The 24,706-nt window shown below is 39.6% G+C and overlaps 1 protein-coding gene and 1 pseudogene across 6 annotated transcripts in view; both read left to right on the top strand.

Moving 5' to 3' along the window:
- The window catches only part of FNIP1 (folliculin interacting protein 1), a 160,303-nt gene that overhangs the window by 129,423 nt on the left and 6,174 nt on the right, over positions 1-24,706 (top strand). For 4 of the 6 annotated variants that reach the window (XM_073994159.1, XM_005557703.4, XM_045394887.2 and 1 more), the window contains 2 exons: positions 603-771; positions 20,179-20,376. In XM_073994159.1, the coding sequence (XP_073850260.1) occupies positions 603-771; positions 20,179-20,376 (367 nt within the window). Of the gene's footprint in view, positions 1-602; positions 772-7,044; positions 7,214-20,178; positions 20,377-24,706 lie in introns of those variants that run through there. The other 2 variants (XM_065545875.2, XM_065545876.2) reach the window with 2 other exon arrangements.
- LOC107130064 (actin, cytoplasmic 1-like) lies at positions 11,677-13,513 on the top strand (annotated as a pseudogene).

Here is a 24,706-nt window from a genome sequence, read left to right as displayed (position 1 = left end):
AACTTCTGCCCCAAAAAAGGACATATGCTGAGCCTGGCAGTTAGGGAGTACTAATCCCTGAGATGTTAGAATGGCTGTTAGAAATAGATTTGGCCAAGACTAAGAGGAAAACAGAGAACATATACTTTGGGTCAAGTATGCAAGGAGAAGATTCATACTTGAGAAACGTTACATACCCAGCTTTGGACTTGGGAGGCATTTAATTGTTTTGTTTTAGATGATTGTTTTCATAATCTGGTTGTATTAAGAATGTGCTACAAACACAAAGTACAGTTCTCTTAAAGTCTGTTAGGGAAGATTGATCCTCACTTCATTACACAGTTGTTCATCAGACCTTCTCTGAATAAGAAGGAGTATTTTATTTTCTGATAGAGCACTTGAGCCAGTTTTTAAATAAGGATGATTTTACTCTTGATTTTACTATTATTACCATTTTACTCTTAATTTTTATGATTATTACCATTATGTAAGGATGAATTTACAGTTGATTTTAATACAGACTAGTGTTAAATATGGACTAGTAGAATTCATGTTTTTGTTTTTTTACTGGTTAACTATATTTATTACTAATTAGATGTCTTTTGGGGGCATTTTTCTTCCAGGTCAAAGTTAATCGAAGTGAGTGCTGTTCAGCCCAACATTGCCAACTTTGGGAGGTCCTTGCTAGGTGGTTACTGCTCATCTTATGTGCCTGACTTTGTTCTTCAAGGAATTGGGAGTGATGAGAGGTTCCGTCAGTGTCTGACGTCAGATTTATCTCATGCTGTGCAGGTGAGTGACCTTCACTGTTTTTGAGTTTATTTAGAAGAAACTCTGTTAACTGGCAGAACCCAAAATTGCCTTATATTTTTGGTCACACTTTTTACAACACAAGCATTGTTCTCTGAAACCATCACTTTATATTCAATGCCTATATCTTTGTATCTGTCACTGTGAAAGCAAAGTAAGTTCCAGAAATCTATCCACATGGATATCTGAAATACAGAAAGTACTGTATGTATTCATGGATGTCCATCAACTAGGTTATTTACAGTATCAAAAATTTGCAAGTGCTTAAGTTTGAATGGAATTATTTTCTTAATTTCCTTTTCAGATTACTCATTGCTTACATATAGAAGTGGGATTGGCTTTTGTGTATTGATCTTGATATCCTGTGGTCTTTCTGAAACTCTTATTAGTCTATTCATTTTTCTGTGTAGGTTGCCTAAGGTTTTCTACACACAGGCTCATGTTATCAGTGAACAGATAGTTTTAAATCTTTCTTAACAATCTGGATGACTTTTGTCCTCCCTGCCCCCAACTTTTTTTTTTTTTTTTTTTTTTTTGACTCATTGTACTGGTTAGAATTTTCAATATGATGTTGCATGGAAGTGGTGACCATGGACATCATTGCCTTATTCCTAATCTTAGGGGAAAGACGTTGTATCTTTCATGATTAAGTATGATGTTAGCTGTAAGGTTCTTGTGATGCCCTTTATTAGATAGAAGAAGTTGCCTTTTTATTTTTACTTTGTTTAACTGAATGCTTCTTTTAGAGACAGGCAGTTCCCTTTTATTCCTAGTTTTTAGATGGTTTCATTTTTTTTGTCCATCCTTTAATCATGAATGAGTGTGGGATTTTGTCATATGCTTTTTCTCAATGTCTATTGAGATGGTATTGTCATATTGTTTTTCATCTTTAAACTCTTAATGTCATGGATTTCATTAATTAATTTTTAGATGTTAAACCAACCATTGTATTCTTAGGAAGCAATCCCCACTCTATCATGGTATGTAATTTTTTTATATGTTGCTGGATTTGATTTACCAATATTTTGCTGTAGATATTGGAGTTCTATATTCGTGAGAAATACTGCTTTTTAGTTTTCTTGTGATGTCTTCGCCTAGCTCTGATAATCAGGGTAATACTGGCCTTATACAGAGTGCTGGGAAGTATGTCCTTCTCTGTTTTCTGGAAGAGTTTCTAGAAGATTAGTTCTATTTTTTTTCTCTAAACATTTGGTAGAATTCACTAGTGAAACCATCTGCATCCAGGCTTTTAAGAATAAGAATATTTTAAATTGCTAATTTAATTTATTCACCTTTTATATATTTAGATTTTCTATTTCTTTCTGAGCCAATTTTGGTAATTTTTGTCTTTTAGGAATTTATTAGTTTCATTTAAGTGGCCTAATTTATTAGAATAAAGTCGTTTATGGGATACACTTATAATCCTTTTAGTTTTTATAAGGTCGCTAGTAATGTCCCCTCTTTTGTTCCTGAATTTTGGAATGTGTGTTTTTGTTTGTTTGTTTTTCAAATGGTGAGGGTTTCTCCAAAGAGAAGTTCATTTGTGGTTTCACTTAAATTATATATATTTTTTGCCCATATACATCAAGGATTAGCAAGCTATGGACAGTGGGCCAAATCGTTCTGCTTTTTATAGATAAAGTTTTATTAGAACACAACCACAGTCATTCATTTATATACTCTCTGGCTATGTTCATGCCTAAAAGCAGAGTTGAGTCATTGAGACAGAGACCTTTCAGCCCCCAAATCCTAAAATATTTTCTGTTAACTCTTTTTTTTTTTTTTTTTTTGAGACAGAGTCTCGCTCTGTCATCCAGGCTGGAGTACAGTGGTGCCATCTCAGCTCACTGTAACTTCTGCCTCCCAGGTTCAAGCGATTCTCCTGCCTTAGCCTCTCGAGTAGCTGGGATTACAGGCGCCCACCACCACACCTGGCTAATTTTTGTGTTTTTAGTAGAGATGGGTTTTCACCATGTTGGCCAGGTTGGTCTGGAACTCCTGACTTCAGGTGATCCACCTGCCTCGGCTTCCCAGAGTGCTGCGATTACAGGTGTGAGCCACTGCACCTGGCCAGATCTGACAAATTTTGATCTGTTGTATTTTCAGTTTCATTCATTTCAAAATGTTTTTAAATTTTGCATGTAACTTCTTTGCTTATGAGTTATTTAGAAGTATGCTGTTTAATTTATAAATATTTATTGAATTCTCAAAAATTGTTTTGTTGGTTTCTAATTTAATTCCATTATGGTTGGAGAACCTACTTTGTTCAACTCTGGTAAATTTACTGAGATTTGTTTTATGGCACTTGAAAAGAATATATATTCTGCTCTTGTTGAGATGTTCTGTAGCTATCAGGTCAAGTTAAATAACCATTAGATAATAGTCTTAATTAAGTCTTTTATGCCCTTGCTGATTTTTGGTTTGGTTCTGCCATCAATTATTGAGAATGAAGTATTGAAGTCTTCAGCTATTGTTTTGTTGAATTTTCTATTTCTCCCTTCAATTGTACGTATCACTTTAATACTTCGCTTTAATAACAAAATCTGGCCACCTCTCAATTTAAAAAGTTAATAAAGAAATGGAGAGGCCCGGCATGGTGACTCACGCCTATAAACCCAGCAATTTGGGAGGCCGAGGTGGGTGGATTACTTGAGGTCAGGAGTTTGTGAGCAGCCTGGCCAACATGGTGAAACCCTGCCTCTACAAAAATACAAAAATTAGCTGGGTGTGGTAGCGTGTGCCTGTAATCCCAGCTGCTTGGGAGGCTGAGGCAGGAGAATCACTTGAATACAGGAGGTGGAGGTTGCAGTGAGCCAAGTTCGTGCCACTGCACTCCAGCCTGGGCAACAGATCAAGACAACCATCTCAAAAAAAAAAAAAAACAAAAAAGAAAACAGAAATGAAGAAAGCCAAGTGGGAAGTGATGGATGAGAAAATGTGGCTCAGTGAGCAACAGTCAGTCAGTTGTTAGCCAATAAGGTTTAAACCTTTTGTGTCTGTAGAAAGTTACCTAAGTTGTAAAGTTTGGTGTTTTATTGGATGAGAAATTATGGCAAATATAGATAAAAGCAATTTGTGAAAAGAACTTACCAGAAGTTGTGATCTTCATATTTAAAGGCTAGTTTGCTCAGCTTTTGAATACCAATCAAAGAAGTATTTATTGACCTACTGTGTTCTGAATATAGTGCCAATACTCCAAGGGATATATGTATGAAAAAGAAAAAGTTTCTGACTTCAAGCTTTTAACTTAGCAGCAGAGGAAATAAGGCCAAGTGTAATTAATAAATGTAGTATAAAACATAACAAAAGTAGTGCCTGAGGAAGATACTTGAATGTGTTATTGCTTCAAGGGACAGAATTTTTATCAGTTGGTGGTAATGGATGCCCTTCAGGGTAAAGGAACCGTTTCTAGTTTTTTCAATGCTTTCCTCCCAAGGCCTGATATAGTGCCTACTATTTGTTGAATTACTTGGTTAAGGAATTATATATGAGTTCTTCTGATGCACTCTGTGTCTTCTAATGCATTCTTGTCTTTTTTTATGTCTGATCCTAGCTGCTTAGTCTCTTTTCTTCTTTCATGTATACCCATCGCCAAACACTGTCTTTTGACTTTCTCTGTGAAAGCCTGGCATTGGAAAGCATTGCTACCTCCTAATGAAGATAAAGACAACATTTTGATTTTAAGGGTTTCCACCTGCTATTATAGGATGACTAATAATAGTATTTAGTTTTTATTGTTTCCTCACTGTGTCCCAGGCACTTAAATGTACTTAATCTTATAGTAATCCTTTGAGGTACTTATTATTGTTATCTTTGTGTTTCACATATGGCTCAGAGAAGTTTTTAAGTTACATAGACAGGGAGTGGCAAAAGTAGAATTCAGTCATTATCTGCCTGTTCTTAAGCTGCTATGCCATACTGTTACTAAAACAGATGAACAAAGAGTAATACAAATAGCAAAATCACCATTACAAAGTTTCTAACACTTTTATATTAGTGGTCTCAGGTCTGTTGCTCTTAGATTCCTTCCACTGTGGTAAAAAGGAAGGAGCTATTTGTCTTTCCCCCTCTGTTTTAGTAATTGGGTTTCTAGTCTTTCCCACTCATATTGTCATTTAGTCATGTAAGTATACTATCAAAGCACTATTGTAGAAAAATTTGACAAAAAGAAAAATAAAATACCTTCAATCTCAGCACTGACGGGTTGTTGAATTTTTTAATCAATCATTTTTCCAAAGCATGTATAGGATTTCTAAAAAAATTCTTTGGTCGGGTGCAGTGGCTCACGGCTGTAATCTCAGCACTTTGGGAGGCCAAGGCAGGCAGATCACGAGTTCAGGAGATCGAGACCATCCTGGCTAACATGGTAAAACCCCCTCTCTCTACTAAAAATACAAAAAATTAGCCAGGTGTGGTGGCAGATGCCTGTAGTCCCAGCTGTTCGAGAGGCTGAGGCAGGAGAATGGCGTGAACCCAGGAGGCGGAGCTTGCAGTGAGCTGAGATCACGCCACTGTACTCCAGCCTGGGTGACACAGCAAGACTCCGTCTCAAAAAAAAAAAAAAAAAAAAATTATTTTAGGCCAGGTGCGGTGGCTTACACCTGTAATCCCAGCACTTTGGGAGGCTGAGGTGGGCAGATCACAAGGTCAGGAGTTCGAGACCAGTCTGGCCAACATAGTAAAACCCTGTCTCTACTAAAAATACAAAAAATTAGCTGGGTGTGGTAGTGGGTATCTGTAATCCCAGCTACTTGGGAGGCTGAGGCAGGAGAATCGCTTGAACCTGGGAGGCAGAGATTGCAGTGAGCCGAGACTGCACCATTGCACTCCAGCCCAGGCGACAGTGCGAGACTCTGTTTCAAAAAAAAAAAATATATATATATATATATATTTTAATCCTTGCATACTTAAAGTTTATCATATTTAACATGAAAATATGTGATTACATGCAAAAACATGTAGGATCCTTTTAATATATAAGTAATGGAAGTGATACTGTAAAAAATATATATATAGTCCTATTTTTCTGAATTATAAGAGGAGAGTGTCTTTATCTCCCCGCTTTTTAAGAAAGTAACATTTTTCTTAATATATATTTATTATACAAAATGTTGAAATGTGAAGAAAGCCAAACACAAATTTTCCTAACTCTACCATCAGCTATTCTTAATAGAGAAACTTCCTCCAGGGATTAGGCAGCATTGTGGCTTCTCATAAAACCCAGAATTGGCCACTTACTAATGGTGTACCATAAGACAGAATATTTACTCTAGGAAAGCCTCAGTTTCTTTGGCTATAATGAAAGTAATACTGATGTTTATATACCAGACTTATACTGTGTGGTTATATTAGTCACACTGTGCTTTGCATCTTCTTGTTATGATTATTATTCTGTGTGTATGTATATTTATGTATCATATATATGTCTGAAGCCTTATATATAAAAGATATGCTTGTGTATATCTGTGTATTTATTTATTTATTTATTTATTTTTTTTTTTTTTTGAGACGGAGTCTCGCTCTGTCGCCCAGACTGGAGTGCAGTGGCGCGATCTCAGCTCACTGCAAGCTCCGCCTCCCGGGTTCACGGCATTCTCCTGCCTCAGCCTCCGGAGTAGCTGGGACTACATGCGCCCGCCACCACGCCCGGCTAATTTCTTTTTGTATTTTTAGTAGAGACGGGGTTTCACCGTGTTAGCCAGGATGGTCTCGATCTCCTGACCTCGTGATCCGCCCGCCTCGGCCTCCCAAAGTGCTGGGATTACAGGCTTGAGCCACCGCGCCCGGCCTATATCTGTGTATTTATACAGTACATATTTTTATATAGTTGAGTTCTTATATATAAAATATATGCATGTATATATATTTATATATACCTATATTTTTATACTCTATATGATTTTATATTGTTTTAAATTCTGCTTTTGTCACATAACAGTTAATATAAGAATATATCCCCATACTAACATAGTGTGTAAACATTGTTTTTACTGTATATGGATTATTGCATGGTTTTTGTCATAGTTTATGTTTCTCACCATTCTTCTATTGCTGTTTTTTGCTTTTTGTTTTTTGTTTATTTTTTTGAGACAGGGTCTTGCTCTGTCATCAAGGCTAGAGTACAGTGGCACAAACATGGCTTACTGGAGCTTTGAACTCCTGGGCTCAAGCAGTCCTCCTACCTCAGCTTCCCCAGTAGCTGGGATTGTAGGCACATGCCAGCATGCCCGGCTAACGTGTTTACTTTTTGTGAAGACAGGTTCTCGCTGTATTATCCAGGCTGGTCTCGAACTCTGGAGCCTCAAGTGATCCTCCCACCTCGGCCTCCCAAAAATCTTGTTCTAAAGAGAAAGGCAAGTTTCACCTTTACATTAGTGTATTAGTAACGTTAAACCCAATTCTTACTTAATAAGACCTTATAAACAAATCTATTCAATCTTTTTTTTTTTTTTTTTTTTTTTTTGAGATGGAGTCTCATGCTGTTGCCCAGGCTGGAGTGCAGTGGCGCGATCTCGGCTCACTGCAAGCTCCGCCTCCCGGGTTCCCGCCATTCTCCTGCCTCAGCCTCCTGAGTAGCTGGGACTACAGGCGCCCGCCACCGCGCCCGGCTAATTTTTTGTATTTTTAGTAGAGACGGGGTTTCACTGTGGTCTCGATCTCCTGACCTTGTGATCCGCCCGCCTCGGCCTCCCAAAGTGCTGGGATTACAGGCTTGAGCCACCGTGCCCGGCCACAAATCTATTCAATCTTAATTAGTTTAATCATAAGGTAAATTTTTAATAAACCTTTTTTAATCTTTTACAATTTTCTGCTAAGCAGTAGATTAATTCAGTAAGAAAACCATGTTATTCAGACACATGAGCCCAGATTTTGGCCCTGCATTAGTGTGCTCTTATTTTAGTGTTCAACATACAGAAAAATTAAATAATCCCCTTCAAATCTTAGCAAACTTGCCTATACCTACAGAACTTCCTTTATAAGATCAACCCTTCACTAACCCTTTACACCTTGCTTTAACCTTCAGTTTTGTCCCATTACTCTTTTAGGTTAAGACAATTGTTAAAACCCTCTGAGCTAGACAGAATTTCATTTCCTTTAACAAAAACCATATTCCCATGCCTTCTTATAGCCTCCCACCAAAACCAAAACTTTTTTCCCACCAAAACCAAACCCCATGCCTTCTTATAAGAAACCCCATGCCTTCTTATAGCCTCCCACCAAAACCAAAACTTTTTTCCTTCTACACCTTGCATATAAAACTGTTTTTCCAGTAGTCTCAAGTGCATGCTGCACTGTTAACTTTTAGCAAATTTTATTTTTGGTGAGAAACCTGGTAAACAAGCAATTTTAGCCATGTATAATATTGCAGAACCCATGACTTTTCCCAGCCTAGCCAGGGGACCTGCCTAACTCCATATGTCTCCAGGCCTTACCTAGAATCTATTGGCTGTAGAACAGACAAACAATTAGTAAAAGTCACAGAAGCAGTTTATCACCTTAAAACATCCAGCAAACAGTGTTTGACCTGCCAAATTTAGACTAAATATATAAACTTTGAAGACATTTTCATTTTACTTTACCAATAATCTGGTTTTTTTTATTTACAAAAAGATTATTAGAATCATGAGACCTACAGGCATTAAAGTTTCCATTTTTCTGACAATGTTTGATTCAAGTGCTTGTTTTTCTTTAAGCCAATTAACTGGAGCTCTGTATATAAACATCACACACTCAACACATATAAATACACAGAAACAGAGAATCAAGACAAAATTCCATTGACTGAGAAGGTTTTGGAGGGAAGGCTGGAGCTTTCAAACAACATCTATACATATAGCCCAAATATCAGCTTTAATTAAGTCGATTTCTAACTATGGAGCTCTCAAGAGAAAAGTTCTTTTAAAATCTTTTATTACCAGATTTCAGTGAGGACAAACTCCGCCTTTTGAATCCTTTTACTAGAGGTAACCTTCTATGTGAAATCAATAAGCCTTAACTAAGGGGATGTCTTAAACAGGGATGCAGGAGGTGTCTCCAAAGAGATGGTAAACGATTTATAAGATCTAGAATATCCCCCAGGCCAGCCGCTGTGGCTCATACCTGTAATCCCAGCACTTTGGGAGGCTGAGGCAGGTGGATAACCTGAGGTCAAGAGTTCAAGACCAGCCTTACCAACATGGCAGAACCCCGTCTCCACTGAAAATACAAAAATTAGCCGTGAGGCACAGTGGCACACACCTGTGATGCCGCTACTCGGGAGGCTGAGGCAGGAGAACTGCTTGAACCCGGGAGGCCAAGGTTGCGGAGAGCCAAGATTGTGCCACTGCACTCCAGCCTGGGTGACAGAGAGAGACTCCATCTCAAAAAAAAAAAAAAGAAAAAAAAAAATCTAGAATATCTCCAAAGGTGTAGTTCAGAGAAAAAATTCAAGATAAGAAATGAGAAGCTGTGCATGGAAAGGAAAAGAATCAATAAATGGCAAAAGTTCCACAAGTATTAAACCAAAAAGGACTTGCTCCCAAAGCCTAGAATTGAACCCAAGCCACCCACCACTGTGGGAGGGCAAAGCCTTTGCAACTGACCTGCAGTACAAGGTGACTGCTGTTGTCTTTCCCAGAAGGAGTCTAGAGCATTTTCAAGCTTGCAAAGGATTTTAACTGCTCAAGAGAATTTTCTAAGACTAACCACGTCATTATTATGCATCCTTCTCTTAATTTAACCTTTTTCTTTCATTGAGGTAATCAGTTCCAATAGTGACTCAATCTAAGAAACCTATTAAGGTCTAGATGGTAATTTTCCAGGTTTTTTTTTTTTTTTTCCTTTCTTTTTACATTAGAAGCAAAAGGTATCTAGGGTAGAAGAGGCATCTCCATGATCCCCAAGAATTCACTCTCAGAAATGGGCTTAAGATAGCAAAAGATGACAAAAGCCCTATAGAGATGGAACCTTTTCAGACAAAACTCACCCAAGGGCTTGACAAATATTTGGGATGAAGAATGTGCTGACTCATCTCAGACTCCCAGCACTTTCAGACTGGGTGCCTGACATGAACTTGAAAATTCTTGTTCTCTGGATGGTGGAGACCAAGAGAGAGTATCCCCACATGGTCACAAAGTCATGCTTTCAAGGATGTAAAACAAGATTAGAGGGAAGCCTCATTTAGTTTTTGTTTCAGAGACCCACAGCAAAGTTTATAACTGACCCATCGAGAAGTACACCAGAATCATTGCAACCTCAGAGTAACCTCTCACAGGTCCTTTTTCTTATTAATCAACAGTGATTTTTACCATTCACTTATCTGATTTGCTCAGAGGAGAGAGGCCAGAAGCCTCACCGGTAGGAAATTCTTACCTTTTGTCAGCACGGTGGGTTTCTGATTTCCCTTTCCCTGAGCGGCCCTGGCAGTGTTGCTCACCGCACCATAGTCACAAAGGAAAATTACTTTTGTGTGTTTCATGGAACCATAGGCAAAAACCTCTCGACTTTGTCAGATGTCACCCAATAGGCTGTACGGGGGAGCGAGGGAGAGGGGCGAGAGACCACCAAATTAACATTCTTTATCTCAACCTGGTGAAACACATATAACAAAACAGACAGTAGTCACTTTGCTCAGCACCTAATACTGACTTGTCAAGGCTCAAACTTTTTCCAGTGCGTCCCTGTCATCTTTGATCCACTCAACGTAGGGAGCGATGACCTCTGACTGGGAATTCATTGGGTGACGTCTGGACAACGTGGAGAGCAGACAGTCACCCCAGGTCAAACCTGTTGAACTTCCTTCACTGCTCAGCGAATGTGATCAAATAAGGAAGGTTCTCCAAGTTAGGTCTGCTGGACTTCCATCACCAATTCCTTTAGAGATCCCCTCTAGATGTACAAACACACACATACAACAAAGACAAGATGGACAGAAGGTCTTCCAAACCAAGATTCCTAAGCAGGAATTCCAAGAGTATGCTTTTCAAAGTAACCTATTCTCTGAGAAATCTCCCTGAAATCTTCCTTATTGAGGAGAAGTCTCCCCAACCAAGACTCTTCATACTAATTAGGGAGAGCCAATCGAGATCCCCGAAGGGGCCAAACTTAGATCCCTTAAGAAGCCAAACCAATTAGGAGAAGGAAGGAGGCATTGGCACCACCTAGAATACCCACCAGACCAGTTTAGAGATGTCTTTACAGGAACAATTTCTCTACTGCAATTAAATCCATGCACCATGGGCCAACAGTGTGTTGCTGGTAGAGATAGTGCCAGCGTCAGCCCCCAGTCCAGGAGAACTATGCAGCCACTTGGGCTGGCCTCTGGATCTGTTGCTGGTGGGGGACTGCCAAACCGTGGGCAGGTAGCCACAAGGGTGATCCCAGACAAGCCTCCAAATTTGTAACCATCCAGGGGTTCTTCCTGCCCGCTGCATAAAGACAGACCATGGTATTGTAGTAGAGAAAAAGTTCAATAGACACAAGGTCAGCCACCCCATGTGGGAGTTGGAGTTCATACTCAAATCATCTCCTTTAAAGCTTGTAGGTTAGGGGTTTTTTAAAGGCAGTTTGGAGGAAGGGGTGGGGTGGCCAGGTAACAGGTACTTGCGGCTGATTAGGTGGGGCAGAAATCATAGGGGGTTGAAGCTGTCCTCCTGGGGCCAAATCGCTTCCAGATGGGGCTACAGGAGTGGGTTGTCAGTCCAGGTGGAGCCAAGGGTGTCAGACATGCAAAAAACCTGGAAAGATATCTCAAAATGCCAGTGTACAATAGTGGTGTTATTTGCAATTGGGAAAGTTTCATTTCTTGTAACCTCCAGAATAATGTCTGCGCCTTAGCAGGACTCAAACTCCTCTCCTCGTTTCAGCCTGATGGCTTCCTTTTAGCTTTACAAAAGCAGTTGAGTTTTGGGCAAGGCCTATTATCATTTAAACTGTAGCCTGGGCCACCAAGACTGTGTCCACCCTGCAAGCACAGAGCCTCACCCTCACCACTCCACCGCCCATCCACACCCACCGCCGGTTCACCATGGATGATGATATTGCTGCGCTTGTCATCAACAACAGCTCCAGCATGTGCAAGGTCTGCTTCGCGGGCAACAATGCCCTGGGCTGTCTTCCCCTCCATCATACGGCACCCGAGGCACCAGGGCGTGATGAAGGGCATGAGTCAGAAGGACTCCTATGTGGGCGACAAGGCTCAGAGCAAGAGAGGTATCGTGACCCTGAAGTACCACGTCAAGCATGGCATCGTCACCAACTGGGATGACATGGAGAAGATCTGGCACCACACCTTCTACAACAAGCTGCATGTGGCTCCCGAGGAGCACCCTGTGCTGCTGACTGAGACCCCCCTGAATCCAAGGCCAACCACAAGAAGATGACCCAGATCATGTTTGAGACCTTCAACATCCCAGCCATGTATGTGGCCATCCAGGCCATGCTGTCCCTGTACACCTCTGGCCGTACCACTGGCATCGTGATGGACTCCAGTGATGGGGTCACCCACACTGTGCCCATCTACAAGGGTTATGCTTTCCCCCATGCCATCCTGTGTCTGGACATGACTGGCCGGGACCTTACTGACTACCTCATGAAGATCCTCACCGAGCACAGCTACAGCTTTACCACCATGGCCGAGTGGGAAATCGTGTGTGACACCAAGGAGAAGCTATGCTATGTTGCCCAGGACTTTGAGCAGGAGATGGCCATGACGGCCTCCAGTCCTCCCTGGAGAAGGGCTATGAGCTGTCCAATGGCTAGGTCATCACCATTGGCAATGAGCTCTCCCACTGCCCTGAGGCGCTCTTCCAGCCTTCCTTTCTGGGCATGGAATGCTGTGACATCCACAAAACTACCTTCATGAAATGTGACATGGACATCCGCAAAGACCTGTATGCCAACACAGTTTTGTTTGGCGGCAACAACATGTACTCTGGCACTGCCAACAGGATGCAGAAGGAGAGCATCACTCTGGTGCCCAGCATGATGAAGATCAAGATCATTGCTCCTCCCGAGAGCGCAAATACTTCATGTGGATGGGCGGCTCTATATTGGCCTTGCTGTCCACCTTCCAGCAGATGTGGATCAGCAAGCAGGAGTGCGGTGAGTCCGGCCTCTCCATCGTTCACCACAAATGCTTCTAGGCGGAGTGTTACTTAGTTGCGTTACACCCTTTCTTGACAAAACCTGACTTGTGCAGAAAACAAGATGAGATTGGCATGGCTTTATTTGTTTTTTTGTTTTTGGTGGTGATTTTTTTTTTTTTTTTGGCTAGACTCAGGATTTAAAAACTGGAACAGTGAAAGTGACAGCAGTCGGCTGGAGCGAGCATCCCCCAAAGTTCTACAATGTGGCCGAGGACTTTGATTGTACATTGTTCTTTTTTCTAATAGTCATTCCAAATATTGTGAAATGCATTGCTACAGGAAGTCCCCTGCCCTCCTAAAAGTCACCCCACTTCTCTCTAAGGAGAATGGCCCAGTCCTCTCCCAAGTCCACACAGGGGAGGTAATAGCATTGCTTTCATGTAAATTATGTAATGCAAAATTTTTAAATCTTCGCCTTAATACTTTTTTGTTTTACTTTGAATGATCAGCCTTCGTGGCCCCCCTTTTTTGTCCCCCAACTTGAGATGTACGAAGGCTTTTGGTCACCCTTGGAGTGGGTGGAGGCAGCCAGGGCTTACCTGTACACTGACTTGAGACCAGTTGAATAAAATTGCACACCTTAAAAAAAAAAACAAAAATACTGTAGCCTAAATGTCTTCCAAAGTTAGCTTGGCCCCATATCCCAGGAATAATTAAGGGAAAGGCAAGATGGGTTTTGGGTTAGCTTAGTTCACTGTTATGATGTTCTCACTAATACAACTTTTGCAAAGGTGATTTCAGTATCATAGAAGGGCCCATGTAGTAAAAGAAATAAAAATCAGTCTTGAATAATATGAACCCTTCTGCTAGATTGTCTAACGTCAACTTGTTGTTTGGCCTTGCTGCTTCTGCGTCTTGTTCCTCATTGTCTGGCACTGGTTTGGAAGCACTCATCTCCATCGAGTTGTCTTCTGTTCATTCCTCTGGTATGGTGTCTGTTAGCTCTCTTGAATTTCTGCAAGATCCGTATCTTTTTTTTTTTTTTTTTTGAGATGGAGTCTTGTTCTGTCGCCCAGGCCGGAATGCAGTGGCGCGATCTCGGCAAGCTCCGCCTCCTGGGTTCATGCCATTCTCCTGCCTCAGCCTCCCCAGCAGCTGGGACTACAGGCGCACGCCGCCATGCCTGGCTAATTTGTTTGTATTTTTAGTAGAGACAGGATTTCACTGTGTTAGCCAGGATGGTCTCGATCTCCTGACCTCGTGATCTGCCTGCCTCGGCCTCCCAAGTTGCAAGATCCGTATCTGGAAAGCCTTCATCCACCTTTTTTTTTTTTTTTTTTTTTGCCGTATTTACAAACTCTTTCATGATTTCCTTGATTGGCTCTGTTGTTAAATTCTGTGCGCAACATCTGGACACAGTTTTCTCCAGCAGGAAGTTATTGTTTCAGGCTTGATGGCTTTTGTGGCTTTTTCTATAACAGCAATGGCATCTTCTATGGGGTGATTCTTCAGACTGTCATGATGTTCTCTCCACTGGGGTTCTTTTCCATAGCACTGACAATCATTTTTAAAGAATATTGTGTTTAATGGTCCTTATGGCACCCTGATCTAGAGGCTGAGTTAGAGATGTGTTTAGGGGCAATTAGACCACTTCAGCACTCTCAGTGTTAAACTCATAGGGTTCTGGGTGGCCAGGGGCATTGTCCAACATAAGAACTTTAAAAGGCAATCACTTACTGGCAAGGTACTTCTTGATTTTAGAAATAAAGCATGGGTGGGGCCAGGCGTGGTGGCTGATGCCTGTAATCCCAGCACTTTAGGAGGCCAAGGTGGGCAGATCATGATGTTAGGAGTTTGAGACCAGCCTGGCCAACATAGTGAAAACCCGTATGTACTAAAAATACAAAAATTAGCCAGGCGCGGTGACAGGTGCCTGTAGTCCCAGCTACTTGAGAGGCTGAGGCAGGAGAATCCTTGAACCTGGGAGTTGGAGGTTGCAGTGAGCCTCCTGGGTGACCCAGCAAGACTCTGTCTCAAAAAAAAAAAAAAAAAAAAAAAGCATGGGTAGATTCAATCCAGAAAAATAGTTTTTGTTTTTCAGGCTTTCTTATTGTACAATCAGAAGATTTGCAGGGGTGGTGTTTATCTTTTTTCCTTCAAGGTCCAGAGGTTAGCAGCTCTACATATAGGGGTAGTTCTGATCTAATCCTGACTGCATTTACACGAAACAGTGGAGTTAGCTTATCCCTTCCTGCCTTAAATCTTGGTGCTTGCTCCTCTTCCTTACTAATAAATGTACATTGTGGTGTCTTTTTCCACAATAGGGTACTTTCATCTGCAATAAAAACCTGTTCAGGCAGGTATCTTTTGTCCTCTATGATTTTCTTGATCGTTTCTAAGAACTTGTGTATTGCCTCTGGGTCAGCAAAAGCTGTCATCTTGATATTTTTTAAGCTATAACTCTTTCTAAAATTATCAAACCATCCTTTCTTAGCATTAAATTCTCCAGCTTTAGATCCTTTACCCTCCGTTTGCTTTAAGTTGTCATATAATGACTTCATTTAAAAAATAGTAATATTAGAGTCTATAGTTAGAGCTTTCTTACAGCAACCCTGTACCCACATAAGAGCTGCATTTTCATTATGACATTTAAAAGGTATTCTGCAAAAGTGCATGGTTTTCACACCTAGTGGCTTTGCTGCAGTGACAGCTTCACAAATTTCCTTTTCTTATTTTACAACAGTCCTCATGGTGGATTCATTGATCTTGAAATGATGGGTAACCACAGCTACTTAATCTATGGTCTATATCAAGCCATTCAAGTTTTTCTTGTAATGTCTTAACTTCTCTCTACTTTCCTTGAGAGCATTTCCAGCATCACTAGTGGTACTCCATGTGGGTCCCACGATATTATTCAGGGTTTGCTGTATCACACTAACCATGATGAAAAATACATGAGAAGCTTTAGACATCAGTTTCATTTGTTATCTTTTTGTCTTTTTGTTTTATTAGAGACAGAGTCTCACTCTGTCACCCTGACTGGAGTCCTTGGTGCAGTCATAGCTCACTGCAGCCTCAACACCTGGGCTTGAGGGATCCCCCTGCCTTAGCCTCCCAAGAAATTAGTTGTTTTTTTTTTTTTTTTTTTTTTTTGAGATGGAGTCTCGCTTTGTTGCCCAGGCTGTAGTGCAGTGGCGTGTTCTCGGCTCACTTCAAGCTCTGCCTCCCAGGTTCATGCCATTCTCCTGCCTCAGCCTCCCGAGTAGCTGGGACTACAGGTGCCCGCCACCAGGCCCAGCTAATTTTTTTTTTTTTTTTTTGTATTTTTAGTAGAGACAGGGTTTCACTGTGTTAGCCAGGATGGTCTCGAAAAGAGAGTAGTTTTTAACTGAGATACGCTGTTTATTGGAGAGCGGAACTGCTCGTGCAGAGATGATTAAGTTGGCAGGGTGTTTGAAGTACATACTTGCAGCACTTGAACTCTGGGCAATAGCAACAGGAAGTGGCTACAAAACTATTACAGTAGTACAGTAGGTACTACAGCTAGTTTTATGCAGTTATAATCATAACTATATTATGTTATAACTATATTAAGTGTTATTTAAACTATATTAATATGTCATAAGTATATTATATACAAACAAATGTATTTAATACTATATATTTGTTAACATTTCTCTGGGCTGCGAATGTCACCTTGTATGCTTTGTAAGTGTGTAAGTTTTTATATATTTTAACTTATAGTAGATTTGTGTGTATTTTACAGTACTAAATGATAAAATATACTGTCTACATTTTTTTGTTTGTTTTGAGATGGGTCTTACTATGTTGCTCAGGTTAGTCTCTCAAACTACTAGGCTCAATTGATCCTCTTCAGTGGTTTGACCATTGAAGCAGAAACAGTAGTAATGATAAAATATACTATCTACATTTTTTTGTTTGTTTGTTTGTTTTGAGATGGGTCTTACTATGTTGCTCAGGTTAGTCTCTCGAACTGCTGGGCTCAGTTGATCCTCCTGCCTCTGCCTCCCCAGTAGCTGGGATTACAAATGCACACTACTGTGCCATGCATCCACATATATTTTATGTATTCATGACATGCCTAACTTTTTCTTATTTTCCATATTTGTAGGCTACACAGTTTTGTCTCTTTAAGTTTTTCAAATTGTTGCAAATTTCCAAAAACTTTACCCAGATATTATATTGGAAAAAATTGGCATTTAAGTAGACCTTCAGTTCAAACCCATGTTGTTGGTCAGCTGAATATATTTCACAATATCACAGACGTATATATCTTTGCCAAAATTATATTTCCATAATTAAGTGATGAATAACAAAGTGTTTTATCCTTGGCAAGAGACGAATAAATATTTGAATACTGTTTTATAAAAAACAAATATAAATTTGGGGCTCCATGGAAAATCTTCCCAAGGTATATTTCTGGACTTTTTGCCATTCTCTTCTTATTTCTCTATATCATTTCCCACAGATGTAGCCATTTGCATCTACTTCTATTTCTGAGTCTTACTGAATTATCCATGTTCTTCTCCCATTTTTTCACCAGTAATTCTATCTATACACTTCAATGTCATATTCCTATGTCCCTTTCACTGCGAAACTCCCTATCACACAGATCCCACGATTGCCCTCCTCTGCTTCCCAGCACTTGGTTTCTGCTTCATCAGTAACACTTTTTTTTTTTTTTTAAAGCTAGATGTATTCATTTTGATCTCCCTCACAAGTCTCTGAGTTCTGTTGTGTTTGTTCCTTGTCTAGGAAGCAGCTTTATTCAGAGTAGTTGTTCATTAACTAGGCAAAGTAATATCATTTGAGGATGCTAAACCTGGGCTTATCCAGGAGTAAACTTTTGTCCTTATAGTAGTACCTTATCCTAATTGTAGTAACATTAAAAGTTAGAGAGGAAAAGCCATGGGTCTGAGTATTTCATATTATAAATGTTTTACTCTCAGTCTTGTTGCTGCTATTCTATTTGGCCAGTAGTAAAAAAAATCCTTACCTTTCCAAAAACAGAAAAATATTAAAGGTAGGGTCACTATCTGTTTCTGGCAGTCATGCTCTGTACTTAATTGTCATTTTTGGTCTTTGTAAACCAGGGGAAGGCAAGGACATAGCCATATGCCTTGTGGCTTTTTCATGACTATGTATATATGAGTTAAAGTATTATTTTTCACTGTCTTAACATTTTTAACAATGAAAGTAAATACTTGTGATAAAAATTCAAACAATAAGGGCTGGGTGTGGTGGCTTATGCCTGTAATCCCAGCACTTTGGGTGGCCAAGGTGGACAGATTGCTAAGTCAGGAGTTCGAGACCAGCCTGACCTACATGGTGAAACCCTGTCTCTACTGAAAGTACAAAAATTAGCCGGGCATGGTGGCACATGCCTGTAATCCCAGCTACTCAGGAGGCTGAGGCAGGAGAATCACTTGAACCCGGGAGGCGGAGGTTGCAGTGAGCTGAGATCACGCCACTGTACTCCAGCCTAGGCTGGCAACAGAGTGGGACTCTGTCTCAAAAAAATAAAGAAAAATGAAAAAATTCAAACAGTGTAAAGATATACAGAGTAAAAAGTAAAAGTTCTTCATACTCTTAATATTCCTGCTTCTTCACAGAAATCTTCAGTACTGCATACTTGATTTGAGTATTTTCTTTCTTTTTTCTATACATGTTCATTTAGCTGTAGATCCGAATTTTTAGAAACATAACTGTATGTATAGTGACCCTTTTTTTTTTTTTTTTTTTTTTTTTTTGAGACGGAATTTTGCTCTTGTTGCCCAGGCTGGAGAGTAGTGACACGATCTCGGCTCACTGCAACCTCTGCCTGCTGGGTTCAAGCCATTCTCCTGCCTCAGCCTCCTGAGTAGCTGGGATTACAGGCATCCGCCACCATGCCTGGCTAATTTTTTGTGTTTTTAGTAGAGTTAGGGTTTCACCATATTGGCCAGGCTGGTCTCAAACTCCTGACCTTAGGTGTTAGGTCCACCTTGGCCTCCCAAAGTGTTGGCATTACAGGCGTGAGCCACCACGCCCAGACTGAATTTTTTTTTCACTTAACAATGTATCTTGGAGAACTCTGTTACATATTTTGCTGTGTCCCATTTTTAACTGCTGTATTCATACTCCAGACAGATGTCTTAGTCAAACAGAAAAATCTAATTCATGTAGGCAGCAAAGTACTTCATGACATCAAGGAATACCTTCTCTGGTGCTGACGGATATTAATGCCTGACATATGGGGATAGTTAGCACAGAATCTTACCATTGACTTATTTGTGTGAATAAGTCTTGTTTTTTTTGTTGTTGTTGTTGTTTTGTGGTTTTTGTTTTCTGTGGTTTTTTTTGAGATAGTGTCTTACTTAACTTTGACCCACAGTGGAGTGCTGTGGCACAGTTTTAGATCAGTGCAATCTTGAATTCCTGGGTTCAAGCAATCATTCTACCTCAGCCTCCTAAGTAGCTGGGATTACAGGTGCTTGCCACCATTCCTGGCTGATTTTTTAGATTTTTTTGTAGAGATGAGGTCTGGTTATGTTGCTCAGGCTAGTCTCAAACTCTTGGCCTTAAGCAGTCCTCCCACCTCAGCCTCCCAGTGTGCTGGGATTATAGATGTGAGCCACAGCATCTGTCCTGTCCTGTCCTGTTCTATTTTTAAAATGTTTGTTAGGCCAGGTGCAGTGGCTCACGCCTGTAATCCCAACACTTTGGGAGGCCGAGGTGGGCGGATCATAAGGTCAGGAGATCGAGACCATCCTGGCCAACATGGTGAAACCCCGTCTCTACTAAAATACAAAAAATTAGTCAGGCGTGGTGGTGCATGCCTGTAGACCCAGCTACTCAGGAGGCTGAGGCCAGGGAATGACTTGAACCCGTGAGGCGGAGCTTGCAGTGAGCTGAGATCACGCCACTGCATTCCAACCTGGCGACAGCCAGACTGTCTCAAAATAAAATAAAATAAAATGTTTGTCTCTTTCAGGGTAAAAAACATTTTCTTTCAATTGCCTGGCACATAGTTGAGAATACATTTGTCAAATTAATGAATGATCAAAAGACTGTTGAAAGTTAAGTTCTGGACTAAATAATACAAAGTCCTTGTAATGAATACAAAGTATCTATGATGATATCTATAATATGTCTCAGGGTATTTGTTAATGAGTTAATTATTTTCCTTGGTCAAGGAGATATTGAAATATTGAAGTTTAATTTTTTTTTCTGTTTTTGTTTAGTAAACCTTCATTGCTGAATTACCATTATTTTTGGAAATTTCATTTGCTAATAATAAGATGAATTATTCTTTTATTTCCAGCATCCAGTTTTGGATGAACCAATAGCAGAAGCTGTCTGTATTATAGCTGATATGGATAAATGGACTGTTCAAGTGGCCAGTAGCCAGAGACGAGTGACAGATAATAAATTGGGAAAGGAAGTATTGGTTTCCAGTCTTGTTTCCAATCTGCTTCATTCCACACTTCAGCTTTATAAGCATAACTTGTCTCCAAATTTTGTAAGTATGTGTAACGACATTTGCATTACTTTAAGCACTGCTTAAAGCTTTCATCATTGTTTTTCTGAAAAAAAGCTGTTAGGGACTGAATGTGTCATTACTGAACTCATATATTGAAGCCCTAATTCCCAGTGTGACAGTATTTGGAGACAGGGTCTTTGGGAGGTATCTAAGGTAAGATGAGGTCTTGAGGGTGGGGTGCTCATGATGGTATTACTGGCCTAAGAAGATGAGGAAGAGAGAGAAAGCTCTTTCTCTCTCCACCATGTGAGGACACAGTGAGAAAACGACTGTCTGCCAGCAGGAAGAGAGCCCTTACCAGAACCCAACCATGCTTGCACCTTGGTCTTGTATTTCTAGCTTCCAGAACTGTGAGAAAATAAATATCTGGGGTTTTTTGTTTGTTTGAGACAGTGTCTTAATCCCATCACCTGGGCTGGAGCTCAGCAGTGCGATCTTGGCTCCTTGCAGCCTCGACTTCTTGGGCTCAGGTGATCCTCCTGCCTTAGCCTGCTGAGTAGCAGGAACTACAGGCACGTGCTACCACGCCTGACTAATATTTTGTATTTTTTTAGTAGAGATGGCATTTTGCCCCATTGCCCAGACTGGTCTCAGACTCCTGAGCTCAAGTGTTCCTTCTGCCCCAGCCTCCCAAAGTGCTGAGATTACAGGCATGAGCCACCATACCCAGCTATATATCTGTTTTTTTTTTTTTTAATCCACACAGTCTATGATACTTTGTTATGGCAGCCCAAGCTAAGACAGAAGGGGATGTGTACATGTCTGTATGTTCTGATTTCAGCAGCCAAAATTTTTGATTATGTGTAGTATAGTCATGCAACATGTCCCAACTTTGTGTAGAATGCGAGTACATTCTGGATCCTCATTGTCATGTCAGGACTTTTACTGATCTCTTTGTAATACTGGTAACCTCTTACTAGTAAAAGACCCCATTTCTAACTTTCAAGGTTCTTTCTTTCACTCATTAGGAGAACTATAACATAGCATAGTTAAAAAGCTCTGTAGTTCAAGATGATAAAGGATATCTATGACAAACCCATAGCCAGCATCACACTAAGTGGTGGAAGACTGAAAATATTTCCCTAAGATTAGGAAAAAGACAATGATACCCACTTTGACTACTTCTGTTCAACATGCTACTGAGAGTTTTAGCCAGAGCAATCAGGCAAGAAAAATACAAAAGACTTCAAAATTGGAAAAGAGGAAATAAAATTATCTCTGTTTGCAGATGACATGATTTTCTCGTACATAGAAAACATAAAGATTCCACAAAAAACTGGTAGAGCTAATAAGCAAATTAAGCAGATTTGCATAATACAAAACACATAAAAATAAGTTGCATTTATATATACTTATTTGAACAATGAACACTCTGAAAAGGAAATTAAGAAAACAATTCCACTTACAATAGCACCAAAAAGAATAAATTACTTAGGAATAAATTTAGGGAGACAAAAGACTCACTTGTACACTATAAGGTACAAAACATTATTGATAGAAATTAAGGACATATGTAAATGAAGGCACTTCCCATGCTCTTGGATTGAAAGAATTAGTATTATTAGGATGCCATTACTATTCAAAGTTATCTACAGATTAAATGTAATCCCTATCAAAATCCAATTGATATTTTTTGCAGAGATAGAAAAACCCATCTTAAAATACATTAAGAATCTCAAGAGACCCCAAAGAGATAAAACAATCTTGAAAAACAACAGTGTTGGTAGATTTCACATTTCTTGATTTGAAAACTTACTACAAAGCTACAGTAATCAAAATATTGTGCTACTGGCATAAGGACAGGCATACAGACCAGTGAAGCAGAATGGAGATCCTAAAAGTTAACCCTCACATGTAAGTTTAATTAATTTTCAACAAAGGTGCCAAGACCATTCAATAGGGAAAGGAGTCTTTTCAACAAAAGATGCTGGGAAAACTGGATAGCCACATGCAAAAGAATTATGCCATATACAGAAATGAACTCCAAATGGATCAAAGATTTAAGAGCTAAAACTGTAAAACTTACAAGAAAACCTGGGGGATAATCTTTTTGACATTGGATATGGCAGTGACTTCTTGAATTTGAAACCAAAAGCATAGGTAACAAAAGTAAAAAAATAGATAAATTGGACTTCATCAAATTAAAAACTTTTATTAGCTATCACAGAGTGAAAAGACAACCTATAAAATAGAAAATATTTGCAAATCATATATCGCAAAAGGGATTGATACTCAGAATATATAAATAACTCCTACAACTCAACAGAAAGCAAACAATTGAATTAAAAAATGGCAAAGGTCTTGAATAGACATTTTGCCAAAGAAAATATACAAATGGCCAATAAGCACATGAAAATATGCGCAACATCATTAGGCATTAGGGAAATGCAAATAAAACCACAGTGAGCTGCCATTCAATACCTGTAAGGATGACTATGATAAAAAGAATTCACAACAAATAGTAAGTATTGACCAAGATGTGGCGACCTTGGAACCCTCATGCATTGTTGATGGTAATGTAAAGTGGTGCGGGAGCTGTGGGAAAAGTTTGGCTGTTCCTCAAAAAGTTTAACATTGTATTACCATATGATCTATTAATTCCACTTCTGTGTTTATACTAAAAACAATTAAAACCAGGGATTCAGGCAGTATACTGTTGCTCATAGAAACATTATTCTCAATAGCCAAACATTAGAAATAACCCAAGCGTCCATCAGCAAATGAATGGATAAACAAAATTTGGTATAATACATGTAATGCAATATTTACTCAGCCATGAAAAGGGCTGAAATTCTAATACATGCTACAACATGGATGAACCTCATAAGCATTATGCTAAGCGAAATAAACTAGACACAAAAGGACAAATATTGTATGATTCCACTTATATGAGGTACCACAAATAGGCAGATTCATAGAGACTGAAACTAAAATAGTGGTTACCAGGAGCTGCGGGAAAAAAGAGAATAAGGAGTTATTGTTTAATGAGTACAGAGTTTTTGTTTGAGATGATGAGTACAGAGTTTTTGAGATGATGAAATGTTCTAGAAATGAATGGTGATGATAGTTGCACAACACTGAATGCTCTTAGGACTATGGAATTATATACTGTGAAGTGGTTAATATAGTAAATTATATTACATATTTTATATCTACATATATTTTGCAGTTGAAATTTTCTTATGGCATTATCAGCCTAAAGCATTGTGAAAAAAACATACGCTATAAAACCACAACCATTTGGTTATGTTTTTCCAGTAATAAAGTGGATTTTTATTAGGAGCTTTTAATAGCTGATTTTCATTGGAAAGGAACACTTTGCAAGAATTTAATGTTTAGCGCCTGAAACTTCTGTTTTTTTCCTCAAATATGTTTAGCATCAATTCACATGATAAATCACCTATTTTAGTAAATTGAACAAGTTAATTGACATTAAACAAAATGTATGTGTTTTAGGTTTTTGTTGTTTTTTTTTTTTTAACTTTTGTCGCCCAGGCTGAATTGCAGTAGTAGTCATGGCTCAATGCACCCTCAAAACCCTGGGCTCAAGCAGTCCTCCTGCCTTAACCTCCTGAGTAGCTAAGACTACAGGCACATATCACCATGCTCGGCTAATTCTTTTTTTTTTTTTTTTTTGTATAGACAGAGTCTCACTATGTTGCCCAGGTTGGTCTCGAACTCCTGCCCTCAGATGATCCTCCTGCTTCCACCTCCCAGAGTGTTGTGATTACAAGTGTGAACCACAATGCCCAGATGTGTTTTAATTTTCAGTCTTTCAGCTTAGAAATTGGGGAACTACATAGCATTCTTTATGAACCTTTGCAAACTGTTTTTTATTCTCCACAGGAGAATACATCCTTTCCTGTGTAAATACATTTGAAAAGTATTAATTTGTAAAAATTTTACATTTATCAAATTTGGAATAAAAACATAGTGAAAGCAGTTTTAGAATGGATAGTAGTGATGGTTGCACAACATTTTGACTGTACTTAGTGCCACTGAAGTATACTTAAAAATGGTTTTGGGGCTGGACACGGTGGCTCACACTTGTAATCCCAGCACTTTGGAGGCTGAGGTGGGTGGATCACCTGAGGTCAGGAGTTTGAGACCAGCCTGGCCAACGTAGTGAAACCCTGTCTCTATTAAAAATACAAAAGAAATTAGCCGGGTGTGGTGTGCATGGCTGTAGTCCCAGCTACTCAGGAGGCTGAGGCAGAAGAATCGCTTGAACCTGGGAGGTGGACGTTGCGGTGAGCTGAGAGCATGCCATTGCACTCAAGCCTGGGTGACAGAGCGAGACTCTGTCTCA

This window comes from Macaca fascicularis, chromosome 6, assembly GCF_037993035.2.
Source record: "Macaca fascicularis isolate 582-1 chromosome 6, T2T-MFA8v1.1".
Taxonomy (NCBI): Eukaryota; Metazoa; Chordata; class Mammalia; order Primates; family Cercopithecidae; genus Macaca; species Macaca fascicularis.
Note: the sequence above shows the minus strand (reverse complement) of the source record. Positions and strands in the feature narration are given on the sequence as shown.